Below are 21,852 nucleotides of genomic sequence, written 5' to 3' on the forward strand. Positions count from 1 at the left end.
AAACTAATTAATATTAACCAATCTAAAAATGACATGTGGAATAAAATTAAATGGTATAGGTGGCAATGTGAATGTCTATGTGGCTTTTCTACATCCTACGTGGCTTTCTCTAGTTGACATTTTTTAGGATGCCTTTTAATAGTATTTTATAGATTTATTTAATTTATTTGATTATAGAGAGTATATTGAGTATTATTATTGAGTATTTGTAATACCCGCCCTTTTAAGGACCCGTTGACTGACGTTGACCGACCTTAGTGACATGTCTTGGCCTTTGGGAAGCCTTACGAGAGATACCTTGTGTCTTGGTAGGCGTTGGGTGTGTGGTACTCGATCTAGTCGAAGGCACTCGATCGAGTAGAGATGAGGCTCGATCGAGTAGGGGCCACTCGATCGAGTAAGTTAGTTACTCGATCGAGTAGCGTCTTTACAGCGAGGGTTTATAATCGTGTTTTGATAGATCGCAAATCATTTCCGTCTCCTTCCTCCAAACCTAGATGTCGCCTTTTCTCATTTCCTTCACCATAATTCCTCCCCTTGGAGCCTTTGAGGATGCTTGTGCCTTGGGTATAGGTTGCTTGAGTCAGGTAGCGGTCCTAATGCCGGAGAGCTATGCGTAGGTATGTCATCGTCATCATCTTCGTCGTTGTCGTTTTAAGTTACGGTTGTGGTGGTTGTGATGGATGATTGTACTGTCTGTATAGGTGTTTTGCTTGCTCGGTTGATGTCATGTGATTGAACGAGGAATCGCTGCGATTGGCTAAAAGTAGGTTCGCCTACTCAGTACTGTTGGTTGTCTAGAGTGTCTTGTGTTGTGGTTTGGTTGTTGTTATATCAGTATGGCTGTCGGATTGTGATAGTTGGCGGGTGCTGTGCTTTTGTGTCTGTCGTTGTCGTGATACATTGATTGTGATTGTTGGTTGTCTGTGATATTCAGGGCGCGTCCCTGGCTGAGTGGAGTCACTTGCGGGAGTGGCTTCACGCCCTTGGTTCGCCCTCTGTGGAAACCGCCACAGGAGGGGATGTGCACATTAAGGAAACTTAGGGTTATCGCTCGGTATGATGAGTGGGAATTTGGTGGGTACGGCTGCGGTCCCCCACTGGCAGGGCTGGTCCAGTGGACAGTCGATGACGGTGATTGGTTGGAGTAGTTGTAGCTTGTGTGTGTGCTTGGTTGCGTCTGTAGTATGTTGGCTGTTGATGTTGTGTCTGTCCTCAGTTACTGACCTTGTGTGGTTGTTTCCTTGTTTGCTTCTGTTGTGTCTGCCGTGATCCATTATGGTGAGCAGTCAGTCTTAGCAGGTGATGTTTTGGTTGGTGGCTAGAGTCTTGGCGGGATGAGTCTTTCACGGAATCACGGGTCACGACAGTATAGTTCACATAGTGGTTTTGAGTTGTATCTTTTGTATTAGTAGTTTTGGTTAACCTTGTAATAAATTATAAATGTTCTTTTATCGACTTTTGATGATTGCTTTCCTCGGGCAACCGAGATGGTAATGCCTTTATATGCTAGGGAAGATCTTGTTAAGGCTCCTTGGTATATGAGGGTGTTACAGTATTGTTGTTGTTATGTCCAATAAACTATTACTCATTTACGTTGATGTCGTCAATCTTACACTTAGTTTTTATATATAGTTCTTTAAGCAATCCTAATATTTTACTCTTCATATAGTCTTCTTTCTCCAATGAATTGTCCCTATAAAAAAGTAACTCGTTAATTAGTGCGAATAAACCAACAAAACAGTAGAATTTGTTTTATACAATATTATCGTTATTAACTTATGAATTCTTAGAGATGTACATAAATCTTGGTAGGCCCTAAATGAGAACAAAGCAAATACATACGATGAAGTTGAAAAATAAGATCAAAACTTCATACCAATGGAACTTGCACTAAAAAAGAAATAAATTAGTTAATAATCTAACATCTTAATACATTTATCTTAATTGGAATAAAATCATAGAAAGATTAGTAACACATTTAGTTCTACTAACAATCTATCATGAATTATTCATGACGTAATCTTATTATGTGATTTGATATTTTATAAAGTCTCAATTACTATAAACACTAAAAACATCACACTAAAAATAAAATATCCCGTGAAATTCACGGGCCACGAAACTAGTCATAGTTTTAAAATCGATCTGTGCATTTTTTTGCACGGGAGTAAAACTAGTACCAAATTAAAACATACCCGAATTCATAAAAGAGAAACGGATCCAACAAAACCTAAACAATCAGCAAGTTGATCAAACTCCTAATTCTTACGGATCTGAACCAAAACTTAAGAATTATCACTTCGCGTAAGGTCATGACTTTTGAGCATTAGGGCACGTTTACATAAATACTTGTGTAAAAGTATATAAAGATAAGTCTTTGCACTTGCGCCCCCTGTGTCATTGCTGCCGTTCAACAAAGAAGCCCAAGCCAAGGTACATTCAAACTTTCGTATATGAACTTTTTATCAGACTTTCGTATTGTACAGAAATTTTACTCTGTATATTGTGAGAAAATATTGGTCGAAACTTGAAATTGAGATGAATGGAGTCTAAGATTGATAAACCCAGTTGTTAACTTCTGTCATTAATTAGTGTTATGCTTTTGTATGTTCAATTTTTAGTTTTTTTGTGAGCGGTATTCAATCAAAAGTAAACAAACTATTGAAACTACGACAATACCTGGCACAAACTAGTTAGGACGAAGCTGGTTCACCTGCGTTAATTTTTGTTATTCTGAACACAAATTATGTCATGGATCATCGGGAAATAGTTTCTTCCTAACATAGGGCAATAATGCTTATATTTAACACCATCTTACCCTATCAGACTTATGTTTTTGATCATATATTTTTTTTTGGTCTAAACCATCCGGTAATCCGAACCACATTGGGCCGACTAATCCGGATTTCGGGGCGTGTCCAAGGATTACGGTATTTAAACCCCTCCCAATCGCAGTTGTGGGAGATCGATCCGCAGACCTCCCTACTAAGCGTAGCCCCATGCTACCACTGCGCCAACCAACGATTGGTTGATCATATATTAGTATACTGATTTTCTCAAATAACTCGAGGCTCGGGTACATACTCTTGTTATTTCATAATGTTGGGTTTGTACCTTGAATCGTATCTGTTAGTCGACTATGCGGGACTAAACTCTATCTAGCAGTTATGTTTATCATATCGTGTGAATCTGTAATCTGAAAACTCCTCACACATTAATAAAACTCTCTCCATTCTGCTCTGAATTGATTTCGGAATTGGTCCTAATTGATTCATCCTCCTCCTTTGGATTAAAAGAGGCAATAATTGACCAACAATAACAGTAAAGATCAAGATTTCTTGCGTAATTAATGTCCGAACTCATACGTGTTTATGATCCAAGTATTGTACCATAGGTGATGCATATGGGCTATGGCTAACTTCAGAAGCGTAGCTACTAAGTAGAGAGTTGAGCCGTAAGCATGTTGAAACATTGTCGAGTTTAATTTATAAGAGCTCAAAATTTTAGAATAAAGGTTATTGGCCGGAATATTTTTGAGCCTGTTGTTATTAAGACCTCGATATTTTTGGCCACGACACTGTCTAACTAAGTCTCTTGTACATAATGTTATGATCAGCGGAATTTGCTCAGACACGCTCGATGAACAAGATGGTTGAAGGGTATTTTGATCGGCTTCCATATGAAATCCTGCAGAACATTGCACTGATGCTACCATTCAACTCAATCATACAACTAAGGTACTCGAGTAAGTTTTGGTACAACCTTGTGACACACCCGAAGTTTGTAGATTTACATTTAAGTCGTGCACTTGAGAAACCAGCTGGCAATCTTTTTACAAGAATTCCCAAATATTGGCCAGAGAAAAACTCATGCTATTTTGTGGAACAATCAGGGGATCAGCTTAGTACCTCTAAGATATTTGAGTACTTATTCGACTGCTATGAACACAAAGAATACAAGACTTTTCAATCAAGTGGAGGTTTGATGTGTGCCTAATCTAGTTATTCGTGTAGCTTTCGTATTTTCAATCCCGATATAGGAGAGGAAGTTCAAATTCCTCGTGATTCCAAATATACAAGATCTCGCTTTGGAAGTTTCATCTTTGGTTATTCACCATCCATCAAAGAATATAAGATCCTTAAGGTTGGAAACATACACAAGAAGGATGAAGACGGCCTATATGGTCACTTAACCGTGGCTGAGGTTTGCACACTTGGTTCCAACATTTGGAGGGAATTACAAAGTGTTCCTGCCACTTTGAATTTTTGTCGGCATACTAATTGTCAAGGGAATCCGTTTTGGATGGACTCGGACGATTTCTTACATTTCTTTGATTTTGTTTCCGAGAAATTTCATGTTATTCCTGGCCCTTCAAAACTCGATCCTGTTAATTGGACGAATGAATATGTCAAGAGAAGCCTTATAAGCATGGGTGACACGGTAGGATATGTACAAAATAACAGACTATGGATATTGGAAGACAAAACCAAGGGCATATGGATAAACCGGTATCATTTTTCAATCCCGCCATTGCGTGATTATGCTGAGCTTGCCGGTACTTTAGAGAATGGCCATTTATTTGGCTTCGTGGACTTTAAAACCAAAGTATTTGTCGACGATATGGGATGTAATGGCTTCAGGATCATGGAGATAGAGTTTGACGAGGATGGGGTCGAAGAGCAGCCGAGACGCATAGAGTATTTGACACCTCATGTTAGAAGTTTTGTGTCTCCGGTTCGAATCATGAACATGGAAAACAAGTTTAGTAGTCATAAGAGAAAATGGGTATTAGACACATTGAAGTTAGATTATGATGCTACTCAAGTTGAGCTTTTCAACAGAATGTATGAATTCTTGCATAAAGGCCAAGACTCCAAGCCTTCTCAACAAGGCCATCCTTGAGATTTCGGGGACCCTGTTCAAAATTTTATTCTAATTTCAGTGGTTAAACAATATCAACATATATATCCATATTTTCTTATGGTATACAATAAATCTTATTCTTACCGATGAATAGTGAGGGTGGGGTGTCAAATAAGAAGCGAAGGTGGTCCAGTCCGGCCCACTACTCGGTGGGCTGGGCTTGAACTGAAGAATCTGGCACGACACTAGCTGGCCCAGCGCAGTCTCATGTTCGGACCGTGCCTGGTCCGTAACCCTAAGTGAGTAACTGTCTAACTAGTATTGCTATGACCTAAACTTAAAATACAGGTAATTGAAAGGTCGTGTTAAATATCGTCGTTACTTTTACTAATTATCGTTGACTATTAACACGTCTTTTCAACATTGTCCCCCGTTGATTCCCCCTCTTGTCTCTCCCCCTAAAATCTTTCTAAAACAAAAAAAAGACAGTTTTTCGGGAAAAATCGTAATTTAATTTACGTAATTTTCGATTAAAACGGTTTTAATCATATCGATTAATTACGGTAACAACGACCAAGTTAGTAACGGTGTTCAAGAGGTATGTTTACGTTTTAATTTACATTTGAACTTTATGATTTGATGAACGGATTAGAGTAGAACAGATTAGCGATTATCGATCCCCCACCAAAAACTAATCTAAGACGGAAATTATTAATTTCTTTTTTAAAAAAATATGTCAAAAAAGCGTCTGGACAAAGAAAATTTTCGTCCAGACGGAATTTTTTTTCGCATGGACGAAGAATTTTTTTGTTTCGACGAAAAACAATGTTTCTATTTAGATTAAATTTTGGGCGCGTTAATCGATAATCGTTAATCCGTTCTAACGATAACGATTTTGTTCTAAACCACCTAAATCTACTAACTAATTACAAATTATAAAAAAAGTAAACTAGTTTGATTAGTTGGTCGTAGTTTCCTTAAATTTGGTGGCGGAATTGAAGCGGTGGTGATGGAAATGTCCTTCTTGAAAAAAAAGGTTAATATATGGGGAGGGTTTAGAGTGAGAGGTAAATTAGAAAAGTCATTACAGATTGTCGACGATATTTAGTAATTTTTCGACGATGTGTAGCAGGTTGGTCCAAAGCACGCGAATTCTCATTTTAGAAAGTTGAATTCGTTTAAAATTAAGATGGATAAATATATCAATTTTATTATAAAATGTTAGCATTTCGCAATTGGCATATATTTTCATAATGAAATTTATCATTTTCTCATATAATGTGAGTCTGTGTTTGTTTTTTGGTTAACTAATAGAGATAAAACCAGGTTACAATTTACAACGATCCAAATACCAAATTAAAACAAACCTGAATACACAAAAGAGGAAAGGATCCAACAATTATCTAACTAACCAATCCGCAAGTTTAGCGTAGATCTGAACTAAAACCTAAGAACAACAATTATTCCGCGTAACGTCCCAACATTTTAAGCATTAGGGCAAGTTTACATAAATACTTGTGTAAAACCGTCTATAAAGACATAAATGGTTGCGAGGTGATCTTTGAGAGAAACCGACGTCCGCCCTGGCCTCTTAATAGCTGCCGTTCAACAGAGAATCCCAAGCCAAGGTACATTCAAACTTTCGTACATGATCTTGTATACTTTCGTATTGTACTCTGTATATTGTGGGAAAATATTGGTCAAAACTCGCAGGTAGTCTAATTTTGATAAACCCAGTGTTATGCTTTCGTTTAACCGTGCGGATCCTCTGTCCCATTCGTTCTCCTATTGACACATAAGGCCTTTGATATATATTATTACCATTTTTTTTTGTGAGGTGTCAAGATCTTAAGGTAGTGGGACACAAAATGAGACATAAAAATGGGACAGGTGATCTTAACTGTTAGTTTAATTGTTACTCGTTCTTTGTGAGCGATATTTAATCAAAAGTAAACAAACGATTGAGACTACAACAATACCTGGCACGCGTTGATTTTTGTTATTCTGAACACAAATTATTATCATGGATCATCCGGAAATAGTTTCTTCATAAAATAGGGTAATTGGGTATATTTAACACCATCTTACCCTATCAGACTTATGTTTTTGCTCATATATTAGTATACATATCGATTTTCACAAATAACTTGAGGCTCGGGGACATACTCTTGTTATTTCGTAACAAGAGTATATCATAATGTTACTAAGACATCGATATTTCTGGCTACGACACTGTCTAACTAAGTCTCTTGTACATAATGTTATATATGATCAGACGAACAACATGGTTGAAGGGTATTTTGATCGGCTTCCATATGAAATCCTGCAGAACATTGCACTGATGCTACGGTTCAGCTCAATCATACAACTGAGGTGCTTGAGTAAGTTTTGGTACAACCTTCTGACAAATCCGAAGTTTGTAGATTTACATTTAAGTCGTGCACTTGAGAAACCACCTGGCTATCTTTTTACTACACTTCCGAAATTATGGCCACCAGAGAAAAACCCATGCTATTTTGTGGAACAATTAGAGGATCAGCTTAGTACCTCTAAGATATTTGAGTACTCATTCGACTGCTATGAACGTGAAGAATACGAAACTTTTCAATCAAGTGGAGGTTTGATGTGTGCCTATTCGAGTTATTCATGTTGCTTTCGTATTTTCAATCCTGATATAGCAGAGGAAGTTCAAATTCCTCGTGATTCCAAATATACAAGATCTCGCTTTGGAAGTTTCATCTTTGGTTATTCACCATCCATCAAAGAATATAAGATCCTTAAGGTTGGAGACATACACAAGAAGGATGAAGACGGCCTATATGGTCACTTAACCGTGGCTGAGGTTTGCACACTTGGTTCCAACATTTGGAGGGAATTACAAAGTGTTCCTGCCACTTTGAATTTTTGTCGACATACTAATTGTCAAGGGAATCCGTTTTGGATGGACTCGGACGATTTCTTACATTTCTTTGATTTTGTTTCCGAGAAATTTCATGTTATTCCTGGGCCTCCTAGCCCTCCAAAACTCGATAATGCTGATTGGACGGATGATAATGATCCCTGTGTATATTTCATGGATAGCCTTATAAGCATGGGTGACACAGTAGGATATGTATATAATAACAGACTATGGGTGTTGGAAGATAAAATCAAGGGCATATGGATAAACAAGTACGATTTTTCAATCATGCCATTATTTTGCGATCTTGCTGAGATTACCGGTACCTTAGAGAATGGTCATTTATTTGGCTTCGTGGACGGTGAAACCAAAGTATTTGTCGATGATATGGGATGTAATGGCTTCAGGATCACGGACATAGAGGTTGACGAGGATGGGGTCGAAGAGCAGCCGAGACACATAGAGTATATGACACCTCATGTTAGAAGTTTTGTGTCTCCGGTTAGAATCATGAACATGGGAAACAAGTTTAGTAGTCATAAGAGAAAATGGGTATTAGACACATTGAAGTTAGATTGTGATGCTACTGAAGTTGAGCTTTTCAACAGAATGTATGAATTCTTGCAAGAATATAAAAAATGTTGCTAAAGGTGAAGACTCAAAGCCTTCTCAACAAGGCCATTCTTGAGATTTCGGAGGCCCTGTTCAAAATTTTATTATGACCCCCAGCATATTATTGTAATTTTAGTGGTTAAACAATATCATCAACATATATCCATGTTTTCTTATGGTATATAATAAATTTTATTCTTGATATATAATTATGGAAAATGAAAGGGCGTCACTGGGTGACACCCAATTTGGGCGCCACGCTCTCACATGGGGTGAGTGAGGACCTCATCAATTAAGAATTGTTGTGAGAGGGTGACACTCAATTTGGGCGTCACCACTATCCATTAATTATTTCGTATAAATAATTTTCAAAGAACTTTGCTATTTGTTATGCATATATATCTGTAAACATATATCCATTTTCTCATATAATGTGAGTCTGTGATTGTTTTTTTGGTTGACTAATAGAGAGAAAACCAGGTTACAATTTACAACGACCCAAATTGAGAATACCAAATTAAAACAAACCTGAATACACAAAAGAGGATAGGATCCAACAATTACCTAACCAATCCGCAAGTTTAGCGTAGATCTGAACCAAAACCTAAGAACAACAATTACTCCGCGTAACGTCCCAACATTTTAAGCATTAGGGCAAGTTTACATAAATACTTGTGTAAAACCGTCTATAAAGACATAAATCCTTGCGAGGTGATCTTTTAGAGAAACCGACGTGCGCCCTGGCCCCTTAATAGCTGCCGTTCAACAGAGAAGCCCAAGCCAAGGTACATATTCAAACTTTCGTACATGATCTTGTAGACTTTTGTATTGTACTCGTATATTGTGAGAAAATATTGGTCGTATTTTAATCCGTATATTGTGAGAAAATATTGGTCAAAACTCGCAATTAAGATGAAGGTAGTCTAATTTTGATAAACCCAGTGTTATGCTTTTGTTTCATTGTTAGTTTTTTGTGACCGATATTTAATTAAAAGTAAATAAACATTGAAACTGAGATAATACCTGTCACCTGCGTTGATTTTTGTTATTCTGAAGACAAATTATATCATGGATCATCGGGAAATAGTTTGTTTGTAAAATAGGGTAATATTGTGTATATTTAACCATCCGGCCAAGTATTATACCATCGGTGATGCATATGGCTAACTTCAGAAGCGTAGCTACTAAGTAAAGAGTGGAGGCGTAAGCATTTTGAAACATTCTCGAGTTTAATTTATAAGAGCTCAAAATTTTAGAATAAAGGTTCTTGGCCCGAATAATTTTGAATTTGGTTTTATTAAGACATCGATATTTCTGGCTACGACACTGTCTAAACTAAGTCTCTTGTACATAATGTTATATATGATCAGCCGTATTTGCTCAGATACGCAAGACGAACAACATGATTGAAGGGTATTTTGATCGGCTTCCATATGAAATCCTGCAGAACATTGCACTTATGCTACCGTTCAGCTTAATCATACAACTGAGGTGCTTGAGTAAGTTTTGGTACAACTTTGTGACAAATCCGAAGTTTGAAGATTTACATTTAAGTCGTGCAGTTGAGAAACCACCTGGCTATCTTTTTACAAGAAATCCCAAATATTGGCCAGTGAAAAACTCATGCTATTTTGTGGAACAATCAGGGGATCAGCCTAGTGCCTCTAAGATATTTGACTACTTATTCGACTACTATGAAGACGGAGAATACAAGACTTTTCAATCAAGCGGAGGTTTGATGTGTGCCTATTCGAGTTATTCAGGTTGCTTTCGTATTTTCAATCCCCATATAGCTGAGGAAGTTCAAATTCCTCGTGATCCCAAATATACAAGATCGCGCTTTAGATGTTTCTTCTTTGGTTATTCACCGTCCATCAAGGAATATAAGATTCTTAAGGTGGGAGACTTACATAAGAAGGAAGAAAACGAGTATCGTCACTTAACCGTGGTTGAGGTTTGTACACTTGGTTCCGACATTTGGAGGGAATTACAAAGTGTTCCTACCACTTTGTATTTTGGTCAGCATACTGAATGTCAAGGGAATCCGTTCTGGATGGAGTCCGATTTACATTTCTTTGATTTTGTTTCCGAAAAATTTCATGTTATTCCTGGCCCTTCAAAACTCGATCTTGGTCATTGGACGGATGATAATGAACCATGTGTATTTTTCAAGAATAGCCTTATAAGCATGGGTGAGACGGTAGGATATGTATATAATGAAAGATTGTGGGTGTTGGAAGACAAAACCAAGGGCATATGGATAAACAGGTACGATTTTTCAATTCTGCCATTATTTTGCGATTATGCTGAACTTACCGGTACTTTAGAGAATGGCCATTTATTTGGTTTCGTGGACTGTAAAACCAAAGTATTTGTCGACGATATGGGATGTACTGGCTTCAGGATCACAGACATAAAGTTTGATGAAGACGTGGTCGAAGAGCCGTCGAGCAACATAAAGTATATGACACCTCATGTTAGAAGTTTAGTGTCTCCGGTTAGAATCATGAAAATGGGAAACAAGTTAAATCACAAGGAAAAATCGGTATTAGACACATTGAAGTTGGATTATGTGAAGGGACCGCGGTACATTACATGTAGTAGCACGGAAGATGTAAACGCGGCCCTCCCGGACTGTGCATTTAAAAACTTGTAAAAACTGGGTAAAGGGACACATACTTCATGTGTAGACAATAAATTGGTCTAACCCCGAAAATACGGAGTCTCTAGTGTATCCACACCGGTAGATAGACTAACGTTCTCAACCCTTGAGACGACCTCGGATATAGAGAAACACTCTCTCTATAATAAGTATGTATGAGAGAATGAAGGTTTTATAAACTTCTTGTTTTTCGTTGTTAAAAACCTCACGGCCAAAGCACAATTTATAGGCAAAGGATCCTTGGCCAACAAGAAATGAATTGCGTGAGTCACATCCTTAACAATTAAGGATTGCTCAGGGAAAAGGCACGTTGACATACAAAATCAAACTTTGCCTTTGATTTGCATGCATAACGTACGTGGCCTAGATCATCAATTCATTTCGATCCGTCTCTCTTACAAACGTCTTTCCGATATTAACTATATTTCCGTGTTAGCGGACAATATAAAAATATGTCGTCGAGATTATTTAATTAATTATCTCATAATAAATTAAATAACCGTAAACGTTAAATATCCACCGTAAGTGTGTGACCACATAGGTTCATCACTAAACCGGTAATAATTAATCTCATTAACTATTAATCGAGGTTGGCGTCTAACAACACTCCCCGACGACCGGATAGCGTGAATAATACCAATATTCACTATACTCGAACCTGGTAAAGGATACTGTATTTATTTCCCTCCGTCGTTCCAACTCCGGATCATCCTAGGGTATTGATGGGGCATATTCTGCACCGCTGACCAAGTCAACATATTGAGCAAGGTCAAGGGTATCCACAGCAAAGTCAACGACTTAGACAGTCTAGCCGATGGAGCCCATCGGCCTGTCACCTGGGGTCTCGGCCAGACAACTAGCCAGCCGGGACACATATCCGCGTACTCATATCCAAGACCCCTCGGTCGGCTTGCCATGGGTCCATCGGCCGAGGGTGAAACGGTCTTTTCACCTGCTAGCCACTTGGCCACTTGGCCACTACGTGACAAAAGGTAAAAGTCTATAAATACTCCTCAACCTTCATTGAGGAAAGGATCCACAAATTAACCTAATAACCACTATTCATCTGGTAATATCTTCTTTATCTCTCTACACTACACTCTTAGCCAAGTTACAACAACTTCTCTCTAAGTTTACTGACTTGAGCGTCGGAGTGAGTACGCTCGGCCAAAGCCGAGCCCTCAGTTTGTTCATCGTTTCAGGAGACCGCAAGGAGGATTCAAGCAAGGACATCATTCTGCGAGCTACGAGTGGTAACAAATATCTGCTCTGGAATTACACCCGGAACAATTGGCGCCGTCTGTGGGGAAGACACTAGAAGCTAGTCACATTCATTCCCAAACAACAAAAACAAAAACACCAAAAAAAAAAACCCACCCAAAAAGCTGAGAAGATGTCGAAACAACAAGTAGTCGCAACCGACGAAGCCACATTCTACCAAGATGATACATTTCACCATTCTGGAGTAGTGCAACCCTCCACCGGCGGGGTAGTCCAACCGGAATTCGGAATGCCGATAATACCGGACACACCGCCGCCCGCCAACCAGGTCACCATCATGGGACAGGTGGTTGACGTAGCAAAACTGAAGACACTCCTGGACCTGGTGGGAGTACACCGGCTCACACAGCACGCCGACACGAGCGGCGGAAGCCGTCCGGGAGACCGGGGCCTTAACGTGACTCAAGAAACTTGAACGGAGCACTCGGGAGAAGCAGATCCTATCAAGACGCCGAGGAGCCCAAAGTGGTCGTGGTAAACATAAGTCCTTCTCGCACTCGGGAGAGGACGGCGTCGCCGCAACACCGACGAGGCACACCCGGGGAACCGGTGGCCCGGGCTCGGGAGAGTCGGAGAAGAAGTCCAAGTCGGAGAAGGAGTCCTTCCCGCTACGAGGAGAGAAGCCGGACTAGGAATGCGAGGAGTCGGTCGCCGCGTATCATCCGACACGTGGTCAAGCGGCCCTCGGTGATTATGTCCTTGACATCGCCGTGCCGCCTAAGCTGAAGTTGCGGCGTTCACGCACAAAGGAGACAAGTGACCCAACCGACCACGTCGAGGCCTTTGAGTCTTACATGTCGGTATGGGAGCAGCCCGATGAGGTCAGTGTCGGTCTTCCCGACGACTCGCATGGGATGGCTCGAGTTGGTACAAGGGGCTTCCCGACGGTTCGGTATCTTGTTTCGCCGACCTAAAGGACGCCTTCTTAGCCCGGTACTCTTGCAACAAGAGGAAGGCCGTGGAGACATCGGACCTCCTAACTATCAAACAGGAGGAGGGCGAGTCTCTACGAAGCTATGTGAAAAGGTTCGACGGCGGTACACGCAGATTCGGGAGATCAACCCCGGCGGCGGCTTCGACTAATGAAGGGCCTCCCAAAGGGAAACTTAAAAGACGAGCTCATCAAGCACGGGGCCGGGGCCTAGACGCCGCGAGGAAGATGGCCGACCAGGCCATCAAGGTAGAAGATTACCACAAGACCGGGTAGGCCCCGGCGAGGCCGAGCCCTCAGAAAAGAAAAGCCGCCGGGATGACAGCCCGGATGAGAGACGCCGTGACAATAACAGGTCACGGTCCGATGAGAAACGCCGTGACAATAACAGGTCACGGTCAGATAGATCTGCCAAGAAACAGGACTCGACGGGCGCCGGGGGGAGTTCGGGAATGTTTTACCAAAGGCATTACCATGACAAAACCCCTCTGGTCGCATCGGCCGCCGAGGTCTTCGCCCGAGCGAGGAGGCGAGGGCCAGAAGTGGGAACGGCCTCCCAAGCCAAAAGGAGACGGTGACCCGAGCCAGTACTGCGAGTACCACGGTAGCACCGGCCACCTCACTGACAACTGCCGGCATCTGAAGAACGCCATCGAAGAGCTCAAAGCGGGAGGGCGACCTCATGGATGCAACCGACGGCTGACGGGGGAGGAGTGCCTCTAGTGAGGCATTAGGAAACTGGTAGACCTTGTATAGCGGCGGAGGTGTCCAAAACAGTTGTGGGCACCCCGACGCATGTTTATATCTAATGTAAAGTCGACCAAGTCTTCCATGAAGATGTCCATTTTCCCCATAAGTCACTAGCATGAAGAAAGAGGCCGACGCCGACTCACACTGTCGATTCGACAAGAGCGGCAGTCGTCATGAAGAAAGAGGCCGACGCCGACTCACACTGTCGATTCGACAAGAGCGGCAGTCGTCATGAAGAAAGAAGCCGACGCCGACTCACACTGTCGATTCGACAAGAGCGGCAGTCGTCATGAAGAAAGAGGCCGACGCCGACTCACACTGTCGATTCGACAAGAGCGGCAGTCGTTATGAAGAAACCGACGCCGACTCACACTGTCAATTGGACAAGAGCGGCGGTCGTTATGAAGAAACCGACGCCGACTCACACTGTCAATTGGACAAGAGCGGCGGTCGTTATGAAGAAACCGACGCCGACTCACACTGTCAATTGGACAAGAGCGGCGGTCGTTATGAAGAAACAGACGCCAGCTCACACTGTCAATTGGACAAGAGCGGTGGTCTCCATGAAGAAATGTAGCGCTGTGGCAGTCACCCCAAATAGTAGACGCTTCGGCAGTCACTTAAAGTGGTAGACGCCGCGTAACACGCTATCCAGGAACAGACGCCAGCTCACACTGTCATAGACAAGAGCGGTGGTCTCCATGAAGAAATGTAGCGCTGTGGCAGTCACCCCAAATAGTAGACGCTTCGGCAGTCACTTAAAGTGGTAGACGCCGCGTAACACGCTATCCAGAACAGACGCTGACCACACTTTGTCATAGACAAGAGCGGTGGTCTCCATGAAGAAATGTAGCGCGTGGCGAATCACCCCAAATAGTAGACGCTTCGGCAGATCACTTAAAGTGGTAGACGCCGCGTAACACGCTATCCAGAACAGACGCCGCCACTTTGTCATAGACAAGAGCGGTGGTCTCCATGAAGAAATGTAGCGCTGTGGCAGTCACCCAAGTGGTAGACGCCGCGTAACACGCTATCCGGTAACAGACGCCGACTCATACTGTCGTACCGACAAGAGCGGCGGTCTCCATCAGAAAGCAGATGCCGCGACAGTCGCGGCCGGCACGGTTGATAAACAAATCAAAATGCCTTAAAAGCGTTAAAAACAGTTGAGATACACACTCTAAACTGCCTCGGCCAAGCCAAGGCGGAAACAAAAAGAGACGCTCAATTAATAACGTAAGAGGGCAACTCAGACAAAAACGAGAAAAGACCTCGGCCAAGCCAGAGGCAAAGTGGAAACACTAAATACCGTTGAGACGCTCAAAAGAAATAAGGTAAAGACCTCGGCCATGCCGAAGGCAAAAGAAACGAACTCTTATTAATAATAACAGCTTACAGGCGAAAAGAATGGAGATGACAGCCGTCCCCACTGGGATAAACCAAAACACAACCTACCAAAGTGGTACAAAATACAAGGAGAAAAGCAAAAGCTACAATTATGTCATTTGAAGCACCAAAAGATGGCGGGGAGGAAGGGATTAATGATCGGCCCCCGAACAGCTAAAACAGATATGCTGTAAACTTGTTCTCATCAAGCAGCACATGATGGTGTGTGAGGAGCTGAAGCAGATCTGCTGTGAACTTGTTCTCATCAAGCAACCTCTGCCTGGTGCTGCTTACCATCAGTAGCGGTAGCCGCATCTTCTTCAATAGGCAACCCAGCAGCTTTCCTAGCAGCCTCAGCCTTGGCCTCGGCGTCATCAGCCTCCCTCATTCTCTCAGCTTCCTCCTTGGCCGCCTTAGCCTTCTCAGCAAGAGCAGCTTTCTCCGCGGCCGCCTCCTTCTCCATCTTCGCTCTCACAGCCTCCTTGGCCTTCTCCGCCACGGCTTTCTCCTTAGCCTCGAGCTTGTCGTCAAGCAGCTCGTCAAATTTGCCCCACGGAAAGGAACCATCAAGAGGGAAAAGCTCCCCGATCACTTCCCTAGCAGCTCCTTCGGCCAAGTCCCGGAATTCAGCGCACAGGTTGGGGAGCATGACGGTTTGGAGCATCTCAATGTCCTCCTCCTTCTGCTTGATGATGGCCTCTTTGCCCCGAATCACCTCCGCCTGGGCCTTAAACAGGCCCTTGGATTCGTTCCTCTGCTGGAGATAGAGGTCGGCACGCCCCTGAACAAGGTTACACTTCTCCAGCAGCTTCGGCTGCCGCAGCTTCGGCTGCCGCAGCCTCGGCCTTGGCTCTCTCAGCAAGGACCTCCTTTTCAGCGTCCTCCCTGAGTTTTCTCTCAGCCAAGAGCGCCTTCTCAGCATCTCCCCTAAGCTTCCGCTCATTGAGGAGATCCAGCTTCGCCGACGCAGCCACCTGCTTAGTGGCATTACGCTCATAAACAGCTCGAGCCACGGCCTTCTCCTGCTCCATGAGACGAGCACCGGTAACCACGTTCCACCTTGCCAGCTCCCTAATTAGCTTCGTGCCTTCCTCTATAAGCTGGGAGACGGAAGCCTTCTGGGATGAAGGGACGGTGGTAACAATTTGACCACCACCGGGCCGGGAGAAGGAAGCCTTCGGGATGAAGGGTTGACGGTGGCGCCTTGATCACCAACCTGCGCAGAAGACCCTCCACCGCCGCCTAACGAGAGCAAAAGCCGACGCGGTTGGTCTCGCAAAAATTTAATAAAAACATCGATATCGGCGCGATCGACATATCAGAAAGCCTGGCTAAATTTGAGCCACAGGATAGATAGGTACCATGCTTGGCCTTCTTGGCCGGAGGAGGCACTTCCTTGCCAGCGGTAGAGGCTGTCTCTTTCCTCTTACGAATGAGGGGAGATCCCTCCGCATCAGAGTCCCCCTCATCGGGAATATCAACAATCTCCACCTTCTTAAGGGGGGGGATAGGAGGTGGAACCAGCGTCGATGCCTTCGCCGCCGAATACATTGTTTTCCGCGTCCGACGCACTACGCCGCTAACAACCTTCGCCTGAGCCTCCTCCACGCTCAGGCCCTTCAGCCGTTGTTCCATAAGATCACTCGGCGACTTCCTACGGTCGTGGGCTAGAGCCTTGGGATGCAAGTCAAGAACGGTCCCGTCTTTGTGCAGCCCCATTCTCCGGAGAATATCCTCAGACAAGTCCGTTCCAAAGTGGTCTGCGAAAGAAACAAAGTAAGAGTTAAGTAGAGGAAATAAATCGAAATTCGAGGAACAAGAGCATTAAGAGCGGCGATGGGCCTCACACCGACCCCACTCACCCTGTGCTAGGGCCGGTATGAGGCCGACATGGCAGAGCGGCTCATCCTGAAGGATGATCTGCGTCGGGGGAATCCATCTTTTCGGCACCCCACTCTTGTCCACCTCAAAGAGCCTCATTGCCAGCCTCTCATCCTCCTTGAGATAGACACTGCTGGCATCCATTTTGAGCTTCTTCCGGGAAACCCATCTATCGTGCTCCGCCTGAGTCTCACACCGCAAGTTAACTCGGTCTTTGGAAAGAGTAGGCGCGGATAGTCATCCAAGCACCTTAACGTACACCCACCGCCTTGCGATCCTTGCAAGAAGAAAGTTTGTCGACAGAGACATAACCCGGCTCCATCTGCACACTGTACCATCCGACGCGGCCAGAGAATGGTTTGAGATGGTGAAGCCGGCGGAATAAATTCACCGTTGGGGCCTCTCCCTTGAAGAGACAGAGCCAGACAAAGCCGATTATGGTCCTCATAGCCAACGGGTGCAGTTGTGCAACGGCAACGTTCATGGCTCTAATAATGGCCATAACGTACCCATTCAGCGGAAACCGGAGCCCGTACTCCAAATGCCGCATATACACGCCGGTGTGGCCCGGTGGAGGGCAACAGACGGCCTGACCCTCCTCAGGGATAACAATTTTGTATCCCCTACCGAAGAAAAAATGGCCCTCGAAAAATTTCTCTTTGAACAATCGGCGAGCTTATGAGTCCAAGCACGGTCAAGACGGACCTTACAGGCGTCGCCGTGATCCAGACGCATCTTCGCTCCCTTCATTAGGACGAGGCCTTTCCACTTCATCACCGAAATCATCACCAAAATCACCATAGGAATCGCCATCCTCCCATTCCTCCAAAATTTGAGGATCAACTTCAGGAGAAGGAGACCTAGGGCCCCCCGACGCAGGTTTACTAGGTCCAGCATCAACAGAAGACATGTTCGCAACAATTACTAACGAAATAAAAGAAAATTTGTTTGATTACCTTGAAGAAGTACACTCGCCGGATCAAAAACTCTGAAGATTAGAAGAAATGGAAACCCTTGAAAGTTTAGAGAGATGAAGATCTTGGAGGAAAAATTTGAGAAAATGAATTTGGTTGCCAAAATCACGTGAGAAAATAAGCGCCTATTTATAGGGAAAAGCCCACAAAGAAGGACCAATCAGGGCACAATGACCCATGAAGCGTCAACCAATCAAATGAACGGACACGTGTCGGACATGCAACCACGGAATGTCAATCGTTGCAAATTAAATGTCAATCAATGCTACGGTGACAAGCGTATTCAACACGCCCGTTCACATCTCTTCGCCCTGTTCATCTCCTCAACAAATTCCTAGGTACCGCTCTCCGCCGGCCACATGATCGACCAAGCCGGGAAGCACCGGGCCGGGACAATCAAAATAACCAAGACTCTCACCCTGGTCTCGGCCGGCGTCACATTCTTTCCCACATCGGATACCCTTTACGCATACATGTGGAGGGGGGATATAGTACGGCCTAACAAGAACCACGCCGATGCATCGGAAGAAGCCGATACCAGAAATTTTGCAAAAATACTTACGCAGAATATACGCTCAACATACATCGGAGCCCATACCACGGCATAGACTACGCTGGGGGCAAATTGATGGGGCATATTCGCACCGACGACCAAGTCAACATATTGAGCAAGGTCAAGGGTATCCACAAAGAAAGTCAACGACTTAGGCGGTCTAGCCGATGGAGCCCATCGGCTGTCACACCGGGTCTCGGCCGGACAACTAGCCAGCCGGGACACATATCCGCGTACTCATATCCAAGACCCCTCGGTCGGCTTGCCATGGGTCCATCGGCCGAGGGTGAAACGGTCTTTTCACCTGCTAGCCACTTGGCCACTACGTGACAAAAGGTAAAAGTCTATAAATACTCCTCAACCTTCATTGAGGAAAGGATCCACAAATTAACCTAATAACCACTATTCATCTGGTAATATCTTCCTTATCTCTCTACACTACACTCTTAGCCAAGTTACAACAACTTCTCTCTAAGTTTACTGACTTGAGCGTCGGAGTGAGTACGCTCGGCCAAAGCCGAGCCCTCAGTTTGTTCATCGTTTCAGGAGACCGCAAGGAGGATTCAAGCAAGGACATCATTCTGCGAGCTACGAGTGGTAACAAATATCTGCTCTGGAATTACACCCGGAACAGGTATGTTTTGACTGTCAAACCCCACTAGACGACCACTATGTTACATGTCTATCATTATTGGTCGGAAATGACTTTAAGAAACTCCTTTCTTAAATCATTCGTCTACCCTGGCCAAGGTTTTTGATATGACCAATAAGATTAATGACAACATAGAGTTCAAACTCATTACCTTGAGCTGACGGATTCCATCTTGACTCACCACTAATTACATAGGTACTTAATTATACCCAATGACCATTCAACTAGCATTTTTACACACTAGGTGTCCGGTATCTAAGTACAATAAGTAGTCTATTAACTACAATGATGATCTCAGGTCAAAGGATAAAATATACAACTATTCCTTAAGAGAATTTCCACATTGACAGTGCATAGGTAATAATAACCATTTGAGAAATCTCACTGTTGATCACTTTCAATAATCATATCTCCATATGCATTATCTATATTATAACTTAATGAATGAGATCCATTAATACTCATCCTATGAGTACCGTTATCAATATATTGGTCTATCCGGATTATCATTGTCCCGTTCTGATGATCCATCGACCAAGAACACTTTTAGACTAAACTTTATAATACTCGACTCTCATTATCATAATCTCCATTATGATGTCAAGTATACCAGTTTAATCAAGGATTTATCATCGTATTAATACCTTAATAAGATAATAAGAAAAAGCCATCTAATTATTAATCTCCATTAATAATTACACTGTATGAAATTTGTTCAAAAACGTTTCATAACGATTGCTCTGGGGCATAGTTCCAACATTATGATGCTACTAAAGATGATCTTGTCAACAGAATGTATGAATTCTTGCAGGCATATAAAAAAAATGATAAATATGAAGACTCAAAGTCTATCCAACAGGGCCGTCCCTGAGATTTCGGGAACCCTATTCAAAATTTTATTATGAGCCCAGCATATTATTGTAATTTGAGTGGTTAAACAATATCAACATATATATCCATATTTTCTTATGGTATACAATAAATCTTATTCTTACTGATGATATGTAGTTATTTGGTATAAATTTTTTTTCTAAGGATTTTCCTTTTTATTATGCGTATATCTGTAGAAATGAATATCCAAATTTGGCATTTGTTTATTATCGAGCTGAGGTCATATAAAGACGGTATAAATGTAAGGAGGCCATGAGAATAGTTTTCTCAAATTATGCAGGTAGACCGAAAATATTGAAATGAAGGTTCTACGTACTAGATATAATAACCACAGTCACAGATATGTTCTTTTGAAACAAATAATCTAGGGTTGGACTGAAGAATCTGGCACGAGTGCACGACACTGGCTGGCCTAGCAGTACTAGCACGGTCTCATGTTCGGACACTGCCTGGTCCGTAACCAGTGGTGGAGCTAGTGGGGGGCTAGCAGAGGCGGTCGCCCCTCCCCCCGGCGGATGAAATTTTCGAAGTTTTTAGTTAAATTTCCGAATTTTTTTCGAATGTACCTTATGAAATTAGTCTTTCGCCTCCTCTAAGTTCAAATCCTAACTCCGCCACTGTCCGTAACCCTAACTGAGTAGGTTTTAAAATACACAAACCACCCCGCAAATTCTCATTTTAGAAGTTGAATTGTTAAAATTAAGATGGATAAATTATAACAATTTTATGATAAAATGTTAACATTTCGCAATTGTCATATTTTTTCATAATGAACTTTTATCATTTTCTCATATAATGTGAGTCTCTGATTTTCTTGTTTGACTAATAGAGAGAAAACCAAGTTACTCCGTAACAATTTACAACGACCCAAATTGAGAATACCAAATTAAAAGACCATCACTACCCTTGCTCTCTCTCTCTCTATCAAATCCTCCCAAACAACAAACTTAAAAAAAAAAATTCAAGACTTTGTTAATCAAATTTAATGTCAAAAAACGAATCATCGAACGACAAATCATTCGTCATCTACATTAACGATATTAAAACATTAGATAAATAAAAATAAACTTTTAGAACAACAAAAATATATAAATTATTCATTAAAATACAAAATTAACGGCAAAAATGAAATTAAATTGCCCGAGCCATGGACGGACGTTGAAACCCAACGTCCCAGCCCATACCCGACATGAACAGTCATCGTCCCCTTCCCCACAGGATGTTGAGACTCATTGTCTCACCCTTGTTCAGACAATGAATGGCCACGTCCCAACCCACCCCGGCCGATGACTTTCAACGTCACCTGGCCTTCAACCCCGACGTGAACATTCAACGTCACCTTCCAACCCCGACGTGAACATTCAACGTCACCTTCCAACCCAGACGCGAACAATCTACATCAGCCTCCAAGCCCGACGTTGCTATTTAACGTCCCTCACCATCCATGACATTGAAGATCAACGTTCATGCCAACTTCAAACGTTGATCTTCAACGTTCCAACTACCCCACAGCA

General features: G+C 42.8%; 3 protein-coding genes across 3 annotated transcripts; all 3 read left to right on the forward strand.

The window, feature by feature from the left end:
* The first annotated feature begins 3,651 nt into the window (after positions 1-3,651).
* LOC141587496 (F-box/LRR-repeat/kelch-repeat protein At2g27520-like) lies at positions 3,652-4,905 on the forward strand. Its single transcript, XM_074408977.1, has 2 exons — positions 3,652-3,982; positions 4,043-4,905. The coding sequence occupies exons 1-2, from the start codon at positions 3,652-3,654 to the stop codon at positions 4,903-4,905; spliced, it is 1,194 nt and encodes a 397-aa protein (XP_074265078.1).
* A 1,493-nt stretch (positions 4,906-6,398) lies between these two features.
* On the forward strand, positions 6,399-8,454 carry LOC141658562 (putative F-box/kelch-repeat protein At3g17280). Its single transcript, XM_074465492.1, has 2 exons — positions 6,399-6,494; positions 7,142-8,454. The coding sequence occupies exon 2, from the start codon at positions 7,151-7,153 to the stop codon at positions 8,411-8,413; it is 1,263 nt and encodes a 420-aa protein (XP_074321593.1). The 5' UTR covers positions 6,399-6,494; positions 7,142-7,150; the 3' UTR covers positions 8,414-8,454.
* Positions 8,455-9,779: 1,325 nt separating this feature from the next.
* Positions 9,780-11,033, forward strand: LOC141587497 (putative F-box protein At3g23260). Its single transcript, XM_074408978.1, has one exon. It carries the CDS (start codon positions 9,780-9,782, stop codon positions 11,031-11,033), a length of 1,254 nt encoding a protein of 417 aa, XP_074265079.1.
* The last annotated feature ends 10,819 nt before the right edge of the window (positions 11,034-21,852 follow it).

This window comes from Silene latifolia, chromosome 6 (genome assembly GCF_048544455.1).
Source record: "Silene latifolia isolate original U9 population chromosome 6, ASM4854445v1, whole genome shotgun sequence".
NCBI classification, from domain to species: Eukaryota; Viridiplantae; Streptophyta; class Magnoliopsida; order Caryophyllales; family Caryophyllaceae; genus Silene; species Silene latifolia.